Consider the following 17940-nt stretch of genomic DNA (forward strand, 5'->3'; position numbering starts at 1 on the left):
GCGCCGGCCGGAGTAGGTAATTTATGCACCTATCATGTAAATTGTATGACTGTGTTTTATCCTTGCTTGTACCATGGAATTGTATTTGTATGTTTATACTATGTAAATGCAATGGACTATCATTATAAATTAGTTCCTGAGATTTTTTCTGATCATAAAATCAATTTATTGTTGGAAGTAACAGCATTATTAATTAAACTGCAGTTTAGTAAAGCGACCACAAGATGTCACTGTCTGTAAAGTGAGGCAATGATGGTATTGGGAATTCCTCTACTCATTCTGTGTTCCTCTTTGTTCTAAGCATTGCCTGATGGCGGTATATGATGTATCTCTGCAGGTTTTTCTTCAGTAAAGAGTTCTAACTTGCTTTATTAGGTGCCTATCTGTGTGTACAGACGTCTCTGCTCTATCTAGCGCTGCGTAATATGTTGGCGCTTTATAAATACAATAAATAAATAAATAAATATCATGTTTATAGCATTATACAGGTCTTTCACGCTGGAATTATGGTAGACTTCATGGCATACCTCCATTGAGCAGCTGATATTGCACTTTGTACCCGAGGACTTGTCGCTCGCACTGCGGCTCCTGCCAGCTGACCTTCAATGATGTCGGGCCCAGAGCTGAGAACACCAAGCGGGTGGGTGTATCTGGGACACCAGGTGAAAGGCGGGACTCTGGTGGGATACAAGAACATTGTCCATACAGGATATCAGAATAAACATCTACAGTCCACCTACTTGATGTACCTGATATGACAACGCTGTTTACACAGTCCGTATGTACAATGCAATAACGATACATAACGATAACGATTGCATAGGAATGCAATAATGATACTGATAGATTAGAATTCTTACCCTGTATGGCCACATCTAAGCTGCTAAGAGCGTCGCGTACATCTTCTGAATGAGTGCGGCCTCTTCCAGTGCCCATCATAAGTGGTGGAGGTACCAGTCTGCTGTGTCCTGATGCCCCTGGATAGAGTGTAAAGGTGATGAACAGTTTCCAGATCTGCATTCAAAAGCCTCATCTACACCATACGATTCTTTGTCCGAATTCGATTCAATTCGATTCGATTCATTGATCCGATTCAATCCAACATGTCCGATCGGGATTCGAATTGTATGGTGTAGATGGGGCTTAAAAGTTTGCATTTCACGCCAGGAAGTCCACATACACCTCCCATGAGGCGTGCGCTGAACTAACCGGCGACGCACAGAGTACAACAGCACTTTGCTCATTCTGATCCCTAGAAAATCGGAGCTCTTCATCTCATCTTAGTAAATGTGTCTTTATTAAAGCCTAACTCCAGCTAAAGCACGCATTATAGTTCTGGATAGTGGATACATTCAAATCTCTTCAGGATTTGTACTGCTATTGGTGCAGCAGTCTGGGAGAGTTTCCTCACTTCCTGTCATGACAGGAAGTGAGGTATATCTGTCCACCTTGACAAGTCAGAAAAGGAAGGGGAGGGGTTAAATGGAGTACAGAACACCCACACATGGCCTGTAGGAGAAAATCTCAATGCAAGAAGCATTTCTCAACCTCATCCTCACCGAGTAACTGTGCAGTGAGCTGTTCGTCTCAGTGCCATAGAGAAGCACTTATGTTGGTTATTAATTTTTTAATTACCAGTATTTAGTATTTATATAGCCCCAACATCTTCCACAGTGCTTTACAGAGTACATCACTAACTGTCCATTTTTGGGGCCACTTAGTCTAGGGCCAATTTTAGATATTAGCTAGAGGCAGCTGGTTTTAGCGCAGCGCCGATCGTTTCAGCGCCAGCACTGCACGTCTGATTTGGTCACTGGGAGTTTCAGCCGGGCGCTGCACAAAGAAGTAAACAAAAAGGGTGATTTGGTTGGCAGCAATAGCCGGACCACAAGGACGCTGGGGACTCTTGCTGTTTCCTGGCCACCTCCTGAACCATCTCCGTATTGGTTGAGAGGAAGCCTGTCGACCACTTTCTACAGACTCAGGGGATGGTGCCGACTCCTCCCCCCCCCCTTCCTGATGCTGCACCCAGGGACAGATGCCCCCGTAGCTATGCCTCTGATAGCAGAACCTCCACTGTCCACAGAAATGTGTTCAGCAATGCATTAAAGGCAGCAGTGGAGACAGTAGGAATGAAGCCATCTACAGCAAGGCGTCCACTCTGCGCTGTCAGGTTCACAACGTGAGTTATGAGCAGTGCAAGTTTGCAGTGCAGCACTCGTAGTGCGTAAGGACTATTTCTCATTTTATCCAAAACCAACAAAAAGGCTTAGGCTGGACTTAAAGAGGAACTCCAGAGAAAATAATGTAATAAAAAAAGTGCTTAATTTTTACAATATTTATGTATAAATGATTTAGTCAGTGTTTGCCCATTGTAAAATCTTTTCAATCCCTGATTTACATTCGGACATTTATCACATGGTGACATTTTTACTGTTGGCAGGTGATGTAGCTGCTGCATTCTTTTTTGGCAGTTGGAAACATCTATAAACAGCTATTTCCCACAATGCATCAAGGTTCACAGAGAGGAAACTGCCAAGAGTATGTACTCAGAATTTCTTTGTGGGAGGGGTTTCACCACAATATCAGTCATACAGCGCCCCCTGATGGTCTGTTTATGAAAAGCATTATATTTCTCATGTAAAAGGGGGTATCAGCTACTGATTGGGAGAAAGTTCAATTCTTGGTCGGAGTTTCTCTTTAAGCTTTATCTGCTTTACTTTACATAGAAAATGACATACAGGCAACACAATTGATCTGGAACGCTGAGCTTTGAACACGTGGGAAGCTGTGACTTGACAGGACAGGTGCTCAGCAGACACACAAGGCGCAGTGCATGGCGGAGTCCTGATTGTGTGATGGCAAGTTATGGCGGTGCAGAATTAACCCCTCTTGCCCCAGAGATACCAGCGATGATTCAGTTCTCTGGCTGTGAAATGAGGGGGTTCGGGTGTGCATGACATGAATGTGGGCGGGTTTATTCAGCCAGAAGCCGTGTTATCTCATTCGCTATCAGAGAGGATTGCTGTACAGCCGATAAAAGTACCGCAAGTGAAAGCATCTCATGCAAGGCGCACAGCAAAACCTGAACAAGATTGTGTGACCACTAAGCAATAATTAGCATCGTATATTATAGGTTTCATATTGCTTTTCATTTCAATACTATTAGAAAGTAATTGATTATTAGTCTCTCCGTACATTGTAGCAGAGATTGTGCAGATTTAGGTGGGACAATAAAGTAAACAACCCCCACATCCGTACATATCAAAGCCGGACCTGAACTCTTGCACAGGACAGAAGGAAAACTGAGATAAATGCACCCTGTATGTATTTAGAGAGTTTAACCTGTCTAATTCCCTCTCATCTGTGACTAATCACAAGTGTAAATTTGACCTCTCATCGTTCTGCCTCGGCAGAGCAGCTAATTGGTAAATACAGAATGTTAACCCAATGTTTGCTTCCTTGAAAGCAGGAAGTAGACACACTGCAGATTTATTGCAGGATTTGTATCAGCTGTAACAAAGACATTTTTTCTTTAAATGTTATTATGCTGTTACTTATCATTTAGATTAGAGAGGAAGTTCTGAGTTCAGGTCCACTTGAAGCACTCATGTCTCAGACTGCCAGCCCACCAATCAGGTGCTCTGTAGGGCAGGTAGTCCAGAGAGCACAATGTTAGAAAGAGACTAATCGTTTTCAAAGATGACTGCTTGATATTGAGCAGCGATTGAAGTGGGTCTTCAGGCAATTATTTTTATTGTTTTCCACAGAGTGGTGAAGCGTTTGAACCTGTGGCAGGTTTGGGGTCCAACTCATTTCCTGTCCTATTGGCAGGGTCACCATCACCAAGAAAAGAAAGAGTGGAAAAATCTGCACAAGTAAGTAATGGCCGGTAATGTAAATCCTTTGGATAACATACTTTAGCTAAGTCTTAGAATATCATACAGATAGAGGCAGTTTGAAAGGAACCAATCACCACTTTTTTTTCCTGGTTTCCAAAAGCTAAAGGAGCTGCCATGTTCCCCCCTCCCCTTCTAGCTGCCCATTATTTATCCTGGGGAAGGTGTGAAGATAGCATCTGTGACTTCTGTAAACTCTTTGAAGCACAGTGTCCAATCTACCCAGCTTTTTTGTTTGCTCTCTTCTAATGTGTGCAGTACAATAATTACATCAGTCCTTGTCTGCCTGAAACGCCTGTGGTCAGGCAGGCCTTGGAAGTAGGCTAATAAAACCCTCTGCTAAACTTTTAAATGTAAAATTGAAGTTTTTTTTTTTATTATTGATGAGCCACATCGTTGGTATGCATATTAAATGTGCTATTGAGATGCCTGGGTGCTAAAAATGTTGCTTGGTTCATTTTAATAGCTTGAAAAAGGAGACACATCCAAAACAATGGGCTGCACCTGCTACCTCTGTACATGCATCAGTAAAAGACAAGAGAGCGTTCCTGTCTTACGTGGAGCTGTCAGTTGCCAAGTATTGCATGAATGGGCCCTGGAGGGTCTTGGAGCTCAGCTGTATTGAGTAATGCACAGTCACAGATACTCCCTGCAGCTGATGCTGTTCCATATTCTGTGGAGTGTAATTTATAAAAGCCCAGCTTCCAAGGCCTGGTATAGTTAGTTGTTATTGTTACGGTATTGGTCGTCTTTTACAATGAAACCTAGCTTTATTGCAGCAATCACCACAATCTTTTTCAGGTTGGTTGAGTTTCACAAATCAAGAGTTCAACAATCAGAATGGGAATAAGCGTCCATGGAAAGCGATGACCATTCAGCATGAGGGTAATATGTTTCCATGGTACCTATCACCATAGGTGGCCATCTAGGACTGTCAGCCATGATTATTGAGTCCCGGCTTGTGTGGTTGGCATAGTAACCCTTCACCATCGCCCGAGCGGGGTGTCTCTCACGGTCCTCCTGTATTGGAGGCAAGAACCCTCCACCAGCCCACCCTGTAGGATGGGCGGGGAAAAGAGAGAGCAGGTGATTGGAGGAAGAATGGAAGGTCCAGAAACAGCAGAAGGAAAAAGGGTTGAGAAGATCAGTGAGACAAATAAAACACCCAAGCAAAGTACTGGAAATATGTCAGGGAATTCATTCTGCATTATATTATATTGCATAAAATTAAGTTAAAAAAAAACCTCATATAAATATAAAATTCAAAGTTAAAGAGTTTTGTTGAAAAAAAAAAAAAGTCACATGTCCATCAAGTTCCACCAGAAAATATGGTACAGCCTCTAGCCCCACATAGCTCAGTTCATTCACTGGAAGGTGAGAAACTTTTACAAAGGTTTGGCCAATTAGCCCTAAATGGTAATGAAATACCTTCCGTTCCCCAGATGGCAATAAGATAAAATCCCTGGAAAATGACCTAGTCATTACAGCTATGGATGCAAGACAAGCAGCCAAGCCCCTTTAAAAGGATAACTGAAGTGAAAGCAATATGGAGACAATCATTGGCCTATCAAAATTGAAATCAAAATCTCATTGACCATCCATACTCTAGACTGATCACCTCAGGATTTTGAAATGTCTGGTTCATTTTTTTTTTCAATTACATTTTTAGATTCATTTTTTTTTTAAAGCACCTCATTTGATCTAGTCCTAATACATCTATACACAGCTGTACTTCTCATGTATTTAGCTCTTGCTTTCCTAGATATCACTTTTAGTGTTTTATCGATCATTAGAGAAAGCAGTTGCCATGTGTTTGCTACATAGTGCTATACTATACTGAACATCATTAGAATGTTTTTTAGTAAGAAAAAAATATGAACTACTGTATTTTTTGGACTATAAGACTCACTTTTCTCCCCCAAAAGCGGTGTAAAAAAGTCACTGCGTCTTATAGGCCAAATGCAGGGAGTTCCTGACTTGTGAACGCCTTCCAATACCAACCTTCAAAGCGCCGCAATGTCGGGGACTCCCTGTATTGTGCCCATGCAGAGGAGGACATGGGGACAAACTGAGGACTCAGGGGGACACAAAGGGGCATAGAGGAGGACACACGGAGGACAGAGACGGACACATGAGAGACACAGGAAGACACAGGGAGACACAAGCGATACAAAGGAGGCATAATCCACAAGATGCCCCTTGACCATGGATGCACCAAGGTTAAAAATACAGTAACTACTTGTGTGTTATACACTGGAATTCACCAGGTTTTCACAACTTCGATGGACATAGTTTGAAGAATGGGTGAGTATAGAAATACAATACGGCTGTATGTACAACAGAAGTTGAAATAGTGTGAAGAACAAGGCAAAGAGAAAATCCACATTCCAGCAACCTGTTCCATCACTTACCATGTCCGGAAATGAGAGTCGTGTGCTGGGAACTGGTGCTGCCAAACCTGTATGACTCCTGCTGCACATTAGGGTTGAGCGGCTGGTAACCGGTGGTGGTGACTGAGCGGGACAGACTGCTGCTGCTGGACCCGGGGAAACTGAAGTCCATGCGGCCATTCAGCAATTGTTCTAAAATCACACAGAAACATTGTCATCATATTACGGTAAAGGAGGTTCCTCTTAAAGCAAACCTGAAGTGGAAATTAAAAAAAAACTTATGCTATAATAAATTGTATGTGTAGTACAGATAATGACTAGAACATTAGTAGACATGTCATATTTGCAGTTTAGAAACAACACTCTGTATTTTAAACTATAAAACAGAGCAGAGCTAAGAAGAGAGACCCTTTGGCCTTTGAACTTTTCTGTACTTAAAAATTATTTCAAGCTGTCTATTTTTCTTGTTTGTTTAAGTGCTTCAGAAAATAGGACTGTAGTCGGCCAAGTGGGTGGAATACCTCAGAGAAGCTCTTCTGCATAGATAAGTGAAGTTTCTTAACTCTCCCTGTACTGGAAACAATATGAGACTCATATCTGTGCTGCTAATGTTCTATTTCTTAGCTGTACTACACATACAATTCATTATCACAGAAGTTTATTTTTGCTTCAGGTTTGCTATAACATCTCCTTGTTTTATATTTATGTTGGTTTAAAGCGGAACTGTAAAAACATTTTAAGCACAGTGTTTCAATGACCTGGGGCTTCCCCAAGCCCCCAGCAGCTGTCCTGTCCCGTGCCGGTCCTGCCCGAACTGCCGTTCTCCCGCTGTCGCTCCATCCCGTACCTCGACTTGTAAGTTGAGAGGCCAGCGCAGCCCTGCCAAGCACATCCTTTCTTCGCGTTCCCCTCTGCAATAGCGGGGAACGCAAAGAAAGGATACGCGTGGCCAGAGCCGCGCAGGCGCAGTGTCCCGGCGGCGAAACCAAAACTTGCTGGCGGCGGGCGAACGGCGGCTCGGGCAGGACCAGCGTAGGACAGGGCGGCTGCTGGGGGCTTGGGGAAGCCCCAGGTAAGTGAAACACTGTGCTTAAAATGTTTTTACAGTTCCGCTTTAAGGTAAGCCTGTAGTGTATGACCATTGAATAGGTATTTGTTCTGATCCAATCAGGGCTCTTAGAGCTCAACTCCAGAGACACATTTTATGCATTTGTTTATGTATTTTGGACGGAGCGGTTAGGTGTGATGTGTGATGTGATGGTCTTTCTGCCTATGTTCCCATTCAGGCGGATTCCCCTTATGTTATTGGCCAGTTGCTATTATTAGGTCTCAGTTCTTACATCTGTGGGGCAAGTCCTGCTAATTCCCCTGCTTCCCCACCCAGCGGAAGTGACGACGGACCCGTTGTTGCCTTTAGTACGGCGTGTGTACGAGCCTTTAGGTCATAGTTCTTCCATCTGTGGGGCAAGTCCTGCCCAGAGAAGCAGAACAGACTATTTGACAGTCGCCTGAACAAAGCTTTCCTTCACTTGATCCCATCTCTGCCGAGTTCCTCATTCTGAATGTCTATACAGCGGAACAGTTGAAAAGGGCACCCAATAAAATAGCAGGCTTCTGGGGCCGTCCGCCAGTGGCGTAGCTAAGGAGCAGCGGGCCCCGATGCAAGTTTTACAATGGGGCCCCCCTAGCACTCTATACGTAACAATTGATACGGTGCATCAAAACCTGCCAAGGGCAACTACAGTGTCAAAGGTACAAGAAGGGGATGGGAAACAGTTTGTTAAGGATTACTACTATTCAAAGTATCTATAGAAGTGATTATTATGAGCACAGGACCAATAGAGAGCTAATACTGTAGTTGAGGGAGGGCCGTTCGGGGCCCCTCTGGCCCAAGGGCCCCGATGCGGTCGCTACCTCTGCAACCCCTATTGCTACGCCACTGCCGTCCGCTATTTTATCGAATGTCCCTTTCAACAGGACGCCAGCTGGTGTGATTGGGTTAGGCATCAGCGAGGGAGGTTATGGTTAGGTAAGTTAGATATCCTATGGTTTTACTTAATAATTAAACATTTACAAAGTAGATTGAATGTTTTGTTGTTTTTGCTCAGTGGCAGCCTATTAAGTGTCTTTAAATTAAAATACATACAAATACTATTGACCTTTTTCTATCTCTAAGCCTAAAGAGATTTCTGTGGCTTCTGATAGAATAATCGTGTATACATTTTACCAGGGATTTTTTAGCAGTTAAAGCGGCAAATGTAAATACTGTTTGCGAACATGGTTGTATGTTGCACACATGCATATCACAAATCTGCTATATATATATATACTGATCCTTTGGTTGTGATTTAATATGACGTATAATAACAGGCATCTTCTTATTTGTAATAAAGGTATAATATATCAAATTTATATTACGTTGCAAGCAAACAGACATGATCAACCACCATATTATATCAGGCAACAGGTTATGTTATACTGCATGACAAAAATACATTTTTTCATATGAGCTTCAGCAGTGTGTTCATCCCTCTCTCCGTTGATAATTTTCATATTAATCTCTAATTACTGATCTATTAAAGTGTAGGTGAAACACTACACTTAGGCCCTGGGAGGGGCGGGCTCTGCTGTGAGCCAATCAGGTACTGCCTAATACTGCCAGTCTAAAAGTATGTGACTAATTACAGAGGCAAACTGGTGAGTTGTCATTGTGCTGCTGTGGCGCATTGACCAGCCTTCGGTTGGGGTTTTGGCCAAGATGCTAAGAAAGCTTATAGGGACTCCGAGCACCTCTCATGGGCATGCCTTTAACCCAGACGACTTCCAACAAAGTCGTGCTATGACCCCTCTGGAGGAGCCTCTTGCAATGGCCATGCGTGTCACTTCCTCTTCCTGCTTCATTCAGTGATGCACTTCTCTAACAGAGAAGACAGGGGTGACCCGGAAGTTATGACATAGCCAAGATGGCAGCCACGATTTTTAAATTGAAATCGAACGAAAACTATTTGGTGTAGAACGGCGATTCAGGCATCAAATGAAAGAGGAGAGCACAAGCTGCAGAATGGTATGCATCTCTAAGTACTTTGCAGTACTGGTCGGAGTCTTAAAGGCACGCCCATGAGAGGTGCTCGGAGTCCCTTTAAAGGTGGTCACACACAATACAATTTTTTACATTTATTTTCAATTCAAAGTTTACTATCAATTTTCTGATTGATTGTAACATTTAAAAAAATCTGACCAATGTACCATCCGTGCTTAAAATGTTTCCCCAATTATGGAAAAATATGATTGAAAACTCAGAGGAAATTGCTTGGGATTATGTATAAGGAAACTGATAATCTACCCTGCATCATACAATTTTCATAAAAATGGATTAGAAAAATCTGCCACTCCCAATCGACTTATATTGAATGAAAACGGGAAATCCGATTTCTTGCTCGAATGAAAGAAAAAAAGCTGTTTTTCGGGAAGTCCAATTGTTTTTATCGAATTGCCGTAAAATCAGATAATTTTATTGTATCGTGTGTGGCCATCTTTAGGCAGACCTAGCAATGCCTTGTTACTGTATTTCAGCTTCGTATTTAGCTGTTTGTCTGGAGCACTTCTAAATAATGTATACCATATAATAAAAGTGTAAAATGAAACATATGAAATATAATGCATTATTCTATTCATTAGAGTTTTCTTCCTCACATGACACAGGCTGGTCCTGGTTTACTAAGTGAAAAGGATAGGATTTTCTCCAGCACAATAAATGATCCTGATGTGAAAAAACAATTGTATCTATCCTCCTTCTCCTAAAAATGACCTTTTATAGATATCCCACAGTTTTTACTGTTTCATTGTCTCTGTTCAATGACACATTTATTGAAATATGCCAGAGCTAAAATCTATGAATTATTGACCCTTTTATCTCTTTTCTGCTCCCAGAAGCCATTTACTGACAGGAAAGTGTTTTATGGCTGTAATTACTTATTAGTGAGTGTTATGCTATGGTCTGACTCAGTCCGACCCGGGCAGAAACTGTCACTTGCACACTGATGTTTAACTCTTTCAGGCAGAGAAAGAAAAAAAGGAACACAGCCTAGTTATTTGTGTGCTAGGCACTGTACATACACGTCTATCTCATCATGTCACTTCGGGTATCCTTTAAAGCGTAATTCCACTTTATTAGATGAATGATCCCTTCAGTTCTTCAGTATATATTACAAGAGTTAAAGAGAACCCGAGGTGTGTTTAAAGAATGTTATCTGCAAACAGAGGCTGGATCTGCCTATACAGCCCAACCTCTGTTGCTATCCCAAACCCCACTAAGGTCCCCCCCTGCACTCTGCAATCCCTCATAAATCACAGCCGTGCTGTGAGGCTGTGTTTACATCTGTAGTGTCAGTCTCAGTTGCTCCCCCGCCTCCTGCATAGCTCCGGTCCCTGCCCCCGTCCCTTCCCTCCAATCAGCAGGGAGGGAAGGGATGCAGGCGGGGACTGGAGTTCTGCAGGAGGCGGGGAGAGAAGCAGACTGACACTATAGAGATAAACACAGCCAGTTCTGACAAGCTGTTTGTCAGCAGCGTGGCTGTGATTTATGAGGGATTGCAGAGTGCAGGGGGACCTTAGGGGGGTTTGGGATAGCAACAGAGGCTGGGCTGTATAGGCAGATCCAGCCTCTGTATGCAGATAATATTCTTCAAACCCACCTCGGGTTCTCTTTAAAGTATGTAGATAACCTGTACTTATAAAATGGCTAAGAATCTCCTTCATACATCAGAACTGGATATGTCACTGTGCGGCATGTGATTATTAAATGATTCCTACAACAGAAAACAAGTGCCTAGCTGAGGCTACCTGCTTGTTTACTTGGGTATATGACTGGATAAATGAGAACTTTTGCAGAAATATTCATCTGAAGATTGCAAACTATTGCCATTTATGGATCACTGCTGGTCTCCAGTCTTCAGCCAGATGATCCTTAGTAACCAGGACCACTCAGTGTACACTGCACGCCCGGAATGACTCACCCAAATAATCCTTGATATATTTTCTTCATGCAGCATAGGCTTATATGTATATACAAAGAATAAGAGGGCAGAATAGGCAGGAAAGTGTTTTCAGAACAGCCGATAGTCCCATTTTCCGTTAATCAAGTCACCATACTTATCAGTGCAAACAAGACAATCATGCAACTGCAGGCTGTTAGCACTGTACACTGATGGGAGCAGGTTGAGGGAAGGGAGGAGTATATACAATACCTGACACCCCCACCATCTTGTCACCTTCAGGCGGCGGCGCTCGCATGGTCCCTCTCCTCACCAGTGATCCGCCGCTGTCCGTCTGCTCCTGGAGACTCTCTGTATCTGTGGACATGGTGCTGCTCACTGACAGGCGCGGGATGACCTCAACAGAAGGTTTCCACGTAATCCGACGTAGGTCCAGTCCTGAGCCCAGGAGGGGGACGTATCTCAAGCGCTGGCCTTCAAGGGATAGGGTGACTTAGATGGTGGGGCATAAAGTCATGGAGAAGTGAGGAGCGGGAAATATAAACTGTAATCTCGGGGGGGACAGTGTGGTGCTAACAGCCGGCAGACTAAGACTGCACTACACAACATGAAACCTGTTGTTTGGTCTTTCTGAGACACCGTCAGCAGCAGGCAGGTCTGGACTGTGTACACCTTACCCCCTTTCCCATTAGACTAGGTGTGCCTGGAAAGGGAGGAGGAGCTACTTACCTGATTCGTCAGACACACTGGGTCTCTTGCTGCCCACTGGCGATCGCAGCACATCTGTACTGTACATCAGGTAGCTGTCATATTCTTCCCCGCCCTCCGCATCAATAATAGGAACGTCCGGTATAATGGGAACTGTAAGTAATCAACAGCAGGAGGTCATTGTACAGTAGCAATCACCACAAAATTGTTTCACATAACTTTTTGTGGTAAGATATTATACTTTATAACCCCTCTTTATACTTTATAACCCCTCTTACTGTGAAGAATCCCTTTCTAAACAGGTGATAAAATCTCATTCTCTTGTCCTTTGTATGAACCTAAGGGGGAAAAGCTATTTTGCCAAGCTTTACATCAGTGCATCTACTGCACAAGCCATTTTGGAACCAAATGTTATGAGATGATTGACAAAAAGACCACCATTTTCATTAGATTGTTTGTTGCCAGTCCTAAGATCGTATGGTTGATCTGTTTCTTCTATAAGATACTACTAACAGTATCATCACTTGGTGTTACTCACTGGACATGGGTCGTGTTGGTTGAGTTGCAAGGTTCATGGTAGCTTCTCTCTCTGGTCCCCAGCCCACTCCGTTACAGGCTTTCACCGTGTACCGATAAGGTTGAGCCTCCCGCAGATTCTCAATCAGTACCATTCTCTTCTTTGGATCATTAATTAGAACCTTCTTCATGGGTCCAATAGGTTCTGCCAGACACACCATCAAAGTATGATTAGAAATGCTACACATGAACGTCTACTATGTGATATTTTTTAGTTATTTTATTACCATATTAATACCTCATTGTTTTATAGACACAAAGAATAGTATTCATGAATGCATCTTTGTACTGTACATAATCAGTTATATATTTAAGGAGGAACTGTAACCAAGAACTGAACTTTATCCCAATTAGTAGCCAATACCCCCTTTCCCATGAGAAATATTTTCTTTTTCTCAAATAGATCAGGGGGTCTGTATGACTGATATTGTGGTAAAACCCCTCCCACAGTGTGATGTCAGGACCTAAGTCCAAACTGTTTCCTGTGTGTGAGCCTTGTTGCATTGTGGGAAATAATGGCTGTTTCCAACTGCCAAGCAACCAGTATCTCCCTCTGTGCAAATGTATATCTATAGAAAATCAACCTTTTTGCAATGTTAGGGGGAGTGGCTATAGATAATAGCAGTTGGTGCTGTATGTTGTTTTTTTTTGTCTGCCAGCAGTAAAAATGTAGTAGTAAGGCTAATTGTGGCTCAAACAACACAAACAAATTCTATGGAAAATATCAATAATTTTTTGGTCTCTCTTCTATTTTTACCTTCTCACTTCGCAATGTATTGATTTTTCCCCTTTTCCCTAAGATTCTTCTTTAAAGAGAATCTGTACTGTCCGATTTGTACAATAAAAAAACATACCAATCGAGTCACTGATCTCCTGGATCCCTCTTTCCTGTTTCCGCCTCGATCCTGTCTTTTAATTGCCAGTTTTAGGCAGTGATTACAAACAAAAAACATGGCTGCTAACTAAGAAATGATGTATGTGTGTATGTATATATATATATATATATATATATATATATATATATATATATATATATATATACAGTGGCTTGCAAAAGTATTCGGCCCCCTTGAAGTTTTCCTCATTTTGTCACATTACTGCCACAAACATAAATCAATTTTATTGGAATTCCACATGAAAGACCAATACAAAGTGGTGTACACATGAGAAGTGGAACGAAAATCATACATGATTCCAAAAATTTTTTACAAATCAATAACTGCAAAGTGGGGGGTGCGTAATTATTCAGCCCCCTGAGTCAATACTTTGTAGAACCACCTTTTGCTGCAATTACAGCTGCCAGTCTTTTAGGGTATGTCTCTACCAGCTTTGCACATGTAGAGACTGAAATCCTTGCCCATTCTTCTTTGCAAAACAGCTCCAGCTCAGTCAGATTAGATGGACAGCGTTTGTGAACAGCAGTTTTCAGATCTTGCCACAGATTCTCGATTGGATTTAGATCTGGACTTTGACTGGGCCATTCTAACACATAGATATGTTTTGTTTTAAACCATTCCATTGTTGCCCTGGCTTTATGTTTAGGGTCGTTGTCCTCCTGGAAGGTGAACCTCCGCCCCAGTCTCAAGTCTTTTGCAGTCTCCAAGAGGTTTTCTTCCAAGTTTGCCCTGTATTTGGCTCCATCCATCTTCTCATCAAATCTGACCAGCTTCCCTGTCCCTGCTGAAGAGAAGCACCCCCCGAGCATGATGCTGCCACCACCATATTTGACAGTAGGGATGGTGTGTTCAGAGTGATGTGCAGTGTTATTTTTCCGCCACACATAGTGTTTTGCATTTTGGCCAAAAAGTTCCATTTTGGTCTCATCTGACCAGAGCACCTTCTTCCACATGGTTGCTGTGTCTCCCACATGGCTTGTGGCAAACTGCAAGCGGGACTTCTTATGCTTTCTGTTAACAATGCCTTTCTTCTTGCCACTCTTCCATAAAGGCAAACTTTGTACAGTGCATGACTAATAGTTGTCCTATGGACAGATTCCCCCACCTGAGCTGTAGATCTCTGCAGCTCGTCCAGAGTCACCATGGGCCTCTTGACTGCATTTCTGATCAGCGCTCTCCTTGTTCGGCCTGTGAGTTTAGGAGGACAGCCTTGTCTTGGTAGGTTTACAGTTGTGCCATACTCCTTCCATTTCTGAATGATCGATTGAACAGTGCTCCGTGGGATGTTCAAGGCTTTGGAAATCTTTTTGTAGCCTAAGCCTGCTTTAAATTTCTCAATAACTTTATCCCTGACCTGTCTGGTGTGTTCTTTGGACTTCATGGTGTTGTTTCTCCCAAGATTCTCTTAGACAACCTCTGAGGCCATCACAGAGCAGCTGTATTTGTACCAACATTAGATTACACACAGGTGCACTCTATTTAGTCATTAGCACTCATCAGGCAATGTCTATGGGCAACTGACTGCACTCAGACCAAAGGGGGCTGAATAATTACGCACACCCTACTTTGCAGTTATTGATTTGTAAAAAATGTTTGGAATCATGAATGATTTTCGTTCCACTTCTCACGTGTACACCACTTTGTATTGGTCTTTCACGTGGAATTCCAATAAAATTGATTCATGTTTGTGGCAGTAATGTGACAAAATGTGGAATACTTTTGCAAGCCACTGTATATAATGGTACAGTATACTACACGTTTTTATTACATAGTGAATTATCTGCACTTCAGTCAGGAATTCCCACAGTTTCTCAGCATGTGACAGGCAGCTCCCTTCCCCCTCAGACAAGCTGAAATTAAGAGCAGAGACCCTGTCTGTGACTAATAAACAAAGCACACACACAGAGCCTGCCTAACTTCTCCCTATCACAGCAGAGGCCGTGCATTCCTCTCTGAGTGGACAAAGCTTGACAAAGAAAAGAAGATTAGATATATTACAGAGACTAGAAAAGGCTGCAGTAAGCCAGACCACATTAGAACAGGTATAGGAACTTATAGGATAGAAGAAATAAGGCTGAACATTTTGTTACAGAGTCTCTTTAAGGTATTTCTTTTAATACTGATCTGTTAAGGCACCAGGTAGATGAAAAGCCAACATATACTTACGATTGTCCTCATTGACCTTGCCATAGTTAACTTCGTAGGCTGTAATATTGCCATTGGTCTCTGCAGGCTCTGCCCAGCTAAGCTGTGTCACGGTGTTGGAAATGACATTGAAAGCCAATCGACCTGGCTCACTAGGAACTATGGAGAGAAAAGTAGGTGGGGCATTAGCTGAAATCACCGGCAGAGTGCCTTGCTTTGCGTTCTTTTTCAGTAATACTTACCATCCTCCAGTGTCCGGCATGTCACCACATCAGAGTAAGGCCCCTCCTCTTGTGTGTTGTAGGCACACACTCGCATTTCATAGTCACAGTACGGGTAAAGGTTGACTAGTTCAGCTTTGGGTACTTTCGTGTCTATAACAGTGGCGTCTGATTCCGAGTCTCCATCGATCCAGTACCGCACCTGGGCAAAAAACATCAGCATACATTTCAGTTTTATAAAAAGCTAATATAATCCGTGCTGATGGTCAGTTTTGACATCGGTTGATCTAAAAATATAGATTGTATTGAAAGAAACTTCTTTTCTTGAATCAGTTGTTGCAGGGGCGTAACCAGGGCCGGGCCGAGGCATAGGCTGGAGAGGCTCCAGCCTCAGGGCGCAGTGTAGGAGGGGGCGCAGAATTCATTCAGCTGTCATTCCTAATTGTGCTTGAAGCAGAAAGAAATAAGAAAAGGAGATCCATGGAAGTGACTACAAGCCAGATAACTAGAGATTAAGGTGTTGGGGGCCCTGGGGTGTCTCTTAGTCTAATAGCAATCAGTGTGTGACGGCTGGGGTGGGAGGGATGGAGGAGGTGCCTCTTAGTGTAATAGCAATCAGTGTGTGACGGCTGGGGTGGGAGGGATGGGGAGGGGCCTCAGTGTAATAGCAATCAGTGTGTGACGGCTGGGGTGGGAGGGATGGAGGAGGGGCCTCTTAGTGTAATAGCAATCAGTGTGTGACGGCTGGGGTGGGAGGGATGGGGGAGGGGCCTCTTAGTGTAATAGCAATCAGTGTGTGACGGCTGGGGTGGGAGGGATGGAGGAGCCTCTTAGTGTAATAGCAATCAGTGTGTGACGGCTGGGATGGGAGGGATGGGGGAGGGGCCTCTTAGTGTAATAGCAATCAGAGTGTGACGGCTGGGGTGAGAGGGATGGAGGGGTGCACTTTGGAGTCTCAGCCTTGGGTGCTGGAGGACCTTGTCCTGGCTCTGGGCGTAACTAGATATCACTGCCCCCCCCCCTGCAAAACTTGAGATAGATTGTGCAGAGAGCAGAAAGCTCTTTTCTCTCCGTGCCCTCAGTTGTAGGGCTTTCATATAGCATGATCATTGTAAAGGTGTAGATGACAGATATTCTCACCTTGTATCCAGAAGGTTTTCCAGGCGGGGGCATCCAGTTAAGCAGAATTTTCCTTGCACTGACCGCCTGGGCTGTGAAGTTTTGAGGAGCTGCCATGGTCCCGCGGGGAGACTGGAGGGCCTGGACTGGGGCCACCTTCTGCTGGACATCTGTCAATTGGAAGTATCTTTAATATTATACATTACCAACACTCTCTATGTACTAATCTACAACAACTATGTATCTATGTGGTTTGAAGACATGAAGTATTAGGCCTTCTCTAGTAAACGTGCACATGATTACACAAAGAGATTTTTTAAGAGTGCTTAAAAAATGTTGCTTTTATATAACATAATATCATTGAGATTTGTTTTATATGTATTTAAAATAACATTATTTTAAAGTAAAGACCTAGTTCACTTTTCCTATTACATTTACAAACTCACCTGGTGAGTTTGTTCCCCGATGGGTGCCCTGGTGGTGGGTGAAGCATATGTCCCAACTACTGTATGCTTCACTGCCTGATTGGAAATCAGTTTTTTTGCTATATGATAAGACTGGATAATAAGAAGGACTTATATGTAGAGGTTTTATGTTATGATGTGTATTTAGTGGGTGTTTGCACTGAGCTAACAAAGGGGAAAAAAATTATTTAGAGGCTTGCAAATGCTCCAGGCCAACTTATTTTAGCAATTTATTTTATTTCTTCTTTCTTAGATTTCCTAGCTTCTAATTAGTGCTGCTGTAATGTGTATTTATAGCCTCTTGTCAGTAGGGGGCTGTGTGAAACAATAACAGAAGACTTCTGCTTACAGTTTCTATATTTTCTGCTTAGAGAGAGAGATCAAAGCAAGCCAAGAATTTACAGCGCAACGAGTTCTGCAGGCTCAAAACAAAAGCTGTGCATTAACTTAAAATGAGATAACTTGTTTGTGACTGTTAACAGGTTAATGTTACCAACATAGCCGTTTTTGCCGTTGTTTAACAAGCAT

At 42.9% G+C, this 17940-nt stretch overlaps 1 protein-coding gene across 3 annotated transcripts in view; it reads right to left on the reverse strand.

The window, feature by feature from the left end:
- ITGB4 (integrin subunit beta 4) overlaps positions 1 to 17940 on the reverse strand; it is a 147141-nt gene that overhangs the window by 8604 nt on the left and 120597 nt on the right. Inside the window, exons 28-37 of one of the 3 annotated variants that reach the window (XM_068263278.1) lie at positions 16970 to 17118; positions 15851 to 16031; positions 15630 to 15767; positions 12530 to 12712; positions 12013 to 12144; positions 11560 to 11757; positions 6311 to 6481; positions 4805 to 4954; positions 861 to 977; positions 528 to 677 (exon numbers count right to left, since the gene is read on the reverse strand). In XM_068263278.1, coding sequence (XP_068119379.1) covers positions 528 to 677; positions 861 to 977; positions 4805 to 4954; positions 6311 to 6481; positions 11560 to 11757; positions 12013 to 12144; positions 12530 to 12712; positions 15630 to 15767; positions 15851 to 16031; positions 16970 to 17118 — 1569 coding nt within the window. The remainder of the gene's footprint in view (positions 1 to 527; positions 678 to 860; positions 978 to 4804; positions 4955 to 6310; positions 6482 to 11559; positions 11758 to 12012; positions 12145 to 12529; positions 12713 to 15629; positions 15768 to 15850; positions 16032 to 16969; positions 17119 to 17940) is intronic. The other 2 variants (XM_068263276.1, XM_068263277.1) reach the window with 2 other exon arrangements.

Source organism: Hyperolius riggenbachi, chromosome 12 (genome assembly GCF_040937935.1).
Source record: "Hyperolius riggenbachi isolate aHypRig1 chromosome 12, aHypRig1.pri, whole genome shotgun sequence".
NCBI classification, from domain to species: Eukaryota; Metazoa; Chordata; class Amphibia; order Anura; family Hyperoliidae; genus Hyperolius; species Hyperolius riggenbachi.